Raw genomic sequence first — 2929 nt, 5'->3', positions numbered from 1 at the left:
GAGAAGATCTGAGCATTTTAATTGGGGTAGCATTTTCGATTAGCTTTTCTAACTAAACTTATTTTTTTATTCTGAAGAAATATATCGTTTTTGTTGCTGTTTAAATTCAATTAGGTTTATATGGTGACAACAAAAATATTTTATTTCTATTATAATCAACGGAAAATCGGTGCGATGCTTAAAATATTGGAAGATCGATTTTTAAAATTGGGCCACAGTACAGATCAACGCATTCGAAAAATGCAAAGATTGTGGTATTATCAGGAAACGATTTTATTTTTACTCAACTATTTCAATGGCATAATGTTGGCTTTCTCGTTTCCCATTCAGGTAGAATCCGTTTCAAAATGTTTGTTTGACAACTGAAATCAGTATGAATATTCAATTGCAAACGAAAAAAAGAACATTTCCGCAGAAAAAATATTTTTTTTTTTTCATTTTCAATTAGCCATTGTTTGCATCAAAGATATTTATGCCACATCGTGCAAGATTTCCATTTGACATAAGCGACACAACTTCATTTAAATTCATGGGTGCCTATGTGTTTCAGACCATCATCTTTGTATATCTCATTCAAGGCATTACATTTGTCGACAATATCGGTGTGTGTACGTTAAATGAGAGTATGCTACATGTGAAAGTTGTTGCCCATAAATTCTCGCAATTGCGACGTATTTCCGACGGTGACAAAAAACAAGGTGTAAACAAACCAAACACAGCCATCGAATACGACCAATTAATAGCATGCGTCAAAGAACATCAAGATATATATGAGTATAAAATATAAATATATATTTTTACCGGTTTTACCATTTACATATGATTTAAATCAAAAATGCAAAGATATATTGTGAATATTATAAAATTGGTTTTAGATTAACCGAGCAGCTGAACTCAATGCACCGGCCAATGTTCATTGTGCAACTCATGAGTAGTACGTTAATCATTTGCCTGACCGCATTCATAGCCACAACATCAGTTACAAAGGATATCACGATATTTGTCAAATACTCAACCGAAATGATTGCGGCATTCGTACAGCTGGGCTATTGGTGTTGGGCTGGAAACAAAGTGTTTGCAGAGGTTTGTTTCGCAATTCGATTGGCGTTTTTAATTTATACAAAACCTGTCACCTGATTCGGGTTTTTTTTTTCTCTCTCTGCCGTCACAGTCACCTGATGTAGCCGAAGCGATGTACTTTTGTGATTGGTATAAAATGAATATGAAATTTAAAATAGCCACATTACATATTATACGTCGCGCACAAAAACCAATTCGATATCATGCTGGAGCTTTGTTTCGGATTGATTTTATTACATTCATTACGGTGATGCACAATTTATTTGAATAATCAAATATCAAATCATTTTGTTTAATTTCGAAATTCATTTTTTACACATAGATTCTTCGTGGTTCTTACTCTTATTGCATGCTTTTGAATTCATTTGAGATTGATGATGACTACATATAAGCTGTGCTTGGTACAGTTGATACGTTTCCTTCTGCATAGAATGCCATGAAGCTATAGTTTGCATTGAGCTATAGTTTTGCTATTTTAATCTTAAATATTGTCACTTGCACTTTGATCTCATGACCAAAAATAAAAAAAAAACATGCTGATCTCTGATTTCAAATAATTTATTTATAAATTTCAAACCGAAACCACAATGAATTCAACACTAAAAATCATTTTTGACGAGATGGGCTTTCTCACGAAAGGCCTGCGCCAAATCTCGTTCTTGTTCTGCAATCATTCGATCGGCACGTGAACGTTTACCAATTCCTAATTTTGGTAGGCCACGATTCAAACCTTCGAGTAAAACACACGCTTTGCACGGTTGCTGTGACGAAACAAAACCGCATCGATTGCAAATGCCACGCACCGGTTTTTTAACCGTTGATTTAAATTTGATTTGTTCACCGGAATGAATTATATCCATTATCACAGACGGTCGCACTTTTTCCAAATCCTTTAAAAATGCACGGGCATGACCACGATATGCGTTCGGCGCAAATATGCATTCCGTTGAAAAATAGACCAATTTTTTGAAATGTGCATACATTACAATCTCTTTTTCGTATGTATACTTCAGCGGTTTGACACGGGCAATCGCTTCATCGTCTTCGTCAATCTGAAAAAAAAAATGTTCAAAGTCTCGCATTAGTTGTGCACATTTTACACATAGTCATTGGTCATTCATACCGTTTTGATGTTTGTACATCGTGACAATCGGGCGGTATCACCTCGCAAAATGTTCATAATTACAGTTTCGGCAATGTCATCAGCATTATGACCCGTCGCTATACAATTTACATTTAACATTTTTGCACCCCGGTCTAACGCTTGACGACGAAATACACCACAGAATGTACAATTATTTGTTTTGCCGATCTCACCGACTATTCGATCCATCGTCCAACCGTACAACTCTTCATATGACAGAATTCTCAATTCCATTTCGTAATCGTCACGATTTTGTTTAACTGTTTCCAAACTGTCATCGCGGTATCCTGGAAATTTGCAAAAAAAAAATTATTTTTATTTCAAAAAATACGAGCACATTTGAACTTTGTTGTGTGTCACAAACCTGTAATTCCTTCGTCAATCGATAGAAGAATTAGTTTAAGTCCATAATTGTGTCGTTCATTTAACAATTTCAAAACATACGCTAATACGGTTGAATCCTTTCCACCACTTGCTGCGACCGCAACACGATCCCCGTTTTTGAATAGATTTGCTTGTTGAATTGTACAATGAATTTCATTTTCGAATGCGGTGTAAAAACATTCTTTGCATAAAGCATCTCCGGTCTTGGGTCGCTAGAAAAATGCAATAAATTATCATTATTATGAAATTCACTTAGAAACAAACAGAAAATAAAAATGCAATGGAAATATCCAATTGAAATACCTTTAGTATTGCATTTTT

At 34.7% G+C, this 2929-nt stretch overlaps 2 protein-coding genes across 2 annotated transcripts; one reads left to right on the top strand and one right to left on the bottom strand.

Moving 5' to 3' along the window:
• Window positions 1-252: 252 nt before the first annotated feature.
• LOC116349032 (odorant receptor 47b-like) lies at window positions 253-1351 on the top strand. The gene is made up of 4 exons (XM_031780286.1): window positions 253-330; window positions 449-774; window positions 876-1083; window positions 1172-1351. The coding sequence occupies exons 1-4, from the start codon at window positions 304-306 to the stop codon at window positions 1349-1351; spliced, it is 741 nt and encodes a 246-aa protein (XP_031636146.1). The 5' UTR covers window positions 253-303.
• Window positions 1352-1617: 266 nt separating this feature from the next.
• LOC116349031 (cytoplasmic tRNA 2-thiolation protein 1) lies at window positions 1618-2926 on the bottom strand (the record flags this gene model as incomplete). Its single annotated transcript, XM_031780285.1, has 4 exons — window positions 1618-2132; window positions 2204-2511; window positions 2589-2820; window positions 2912-2926. Coding segments are annotated over 4 exons (1008 nt in total), but the record flags the coding sequence as incomplete, so codon positions are not given.
• Between the last annotated feature and the right edge of the window lie 3 nt (window positions 2927-2929).

This window comes from Contarinia nasturtii, unplaced genomic scaffold (genome assembly GCF_009176525.2).
Source record: "Contarinia nasturtii isolate CC-2019 unplaced genomic scaffold, AAFC_CNas_1.1 Cnas_scaffold_2782, whole genome shotgun sequence".
Classification (NCBI taxonomy): Eukaryota; Metazoa; Arthropoda; class Insecta; order Diptera; family Cecidomyiidae; genus Contarinia; species Contarinia nasturtii.
This window is presented reverse-complemented; position numbering and strand designations above follow the sequence as displayed.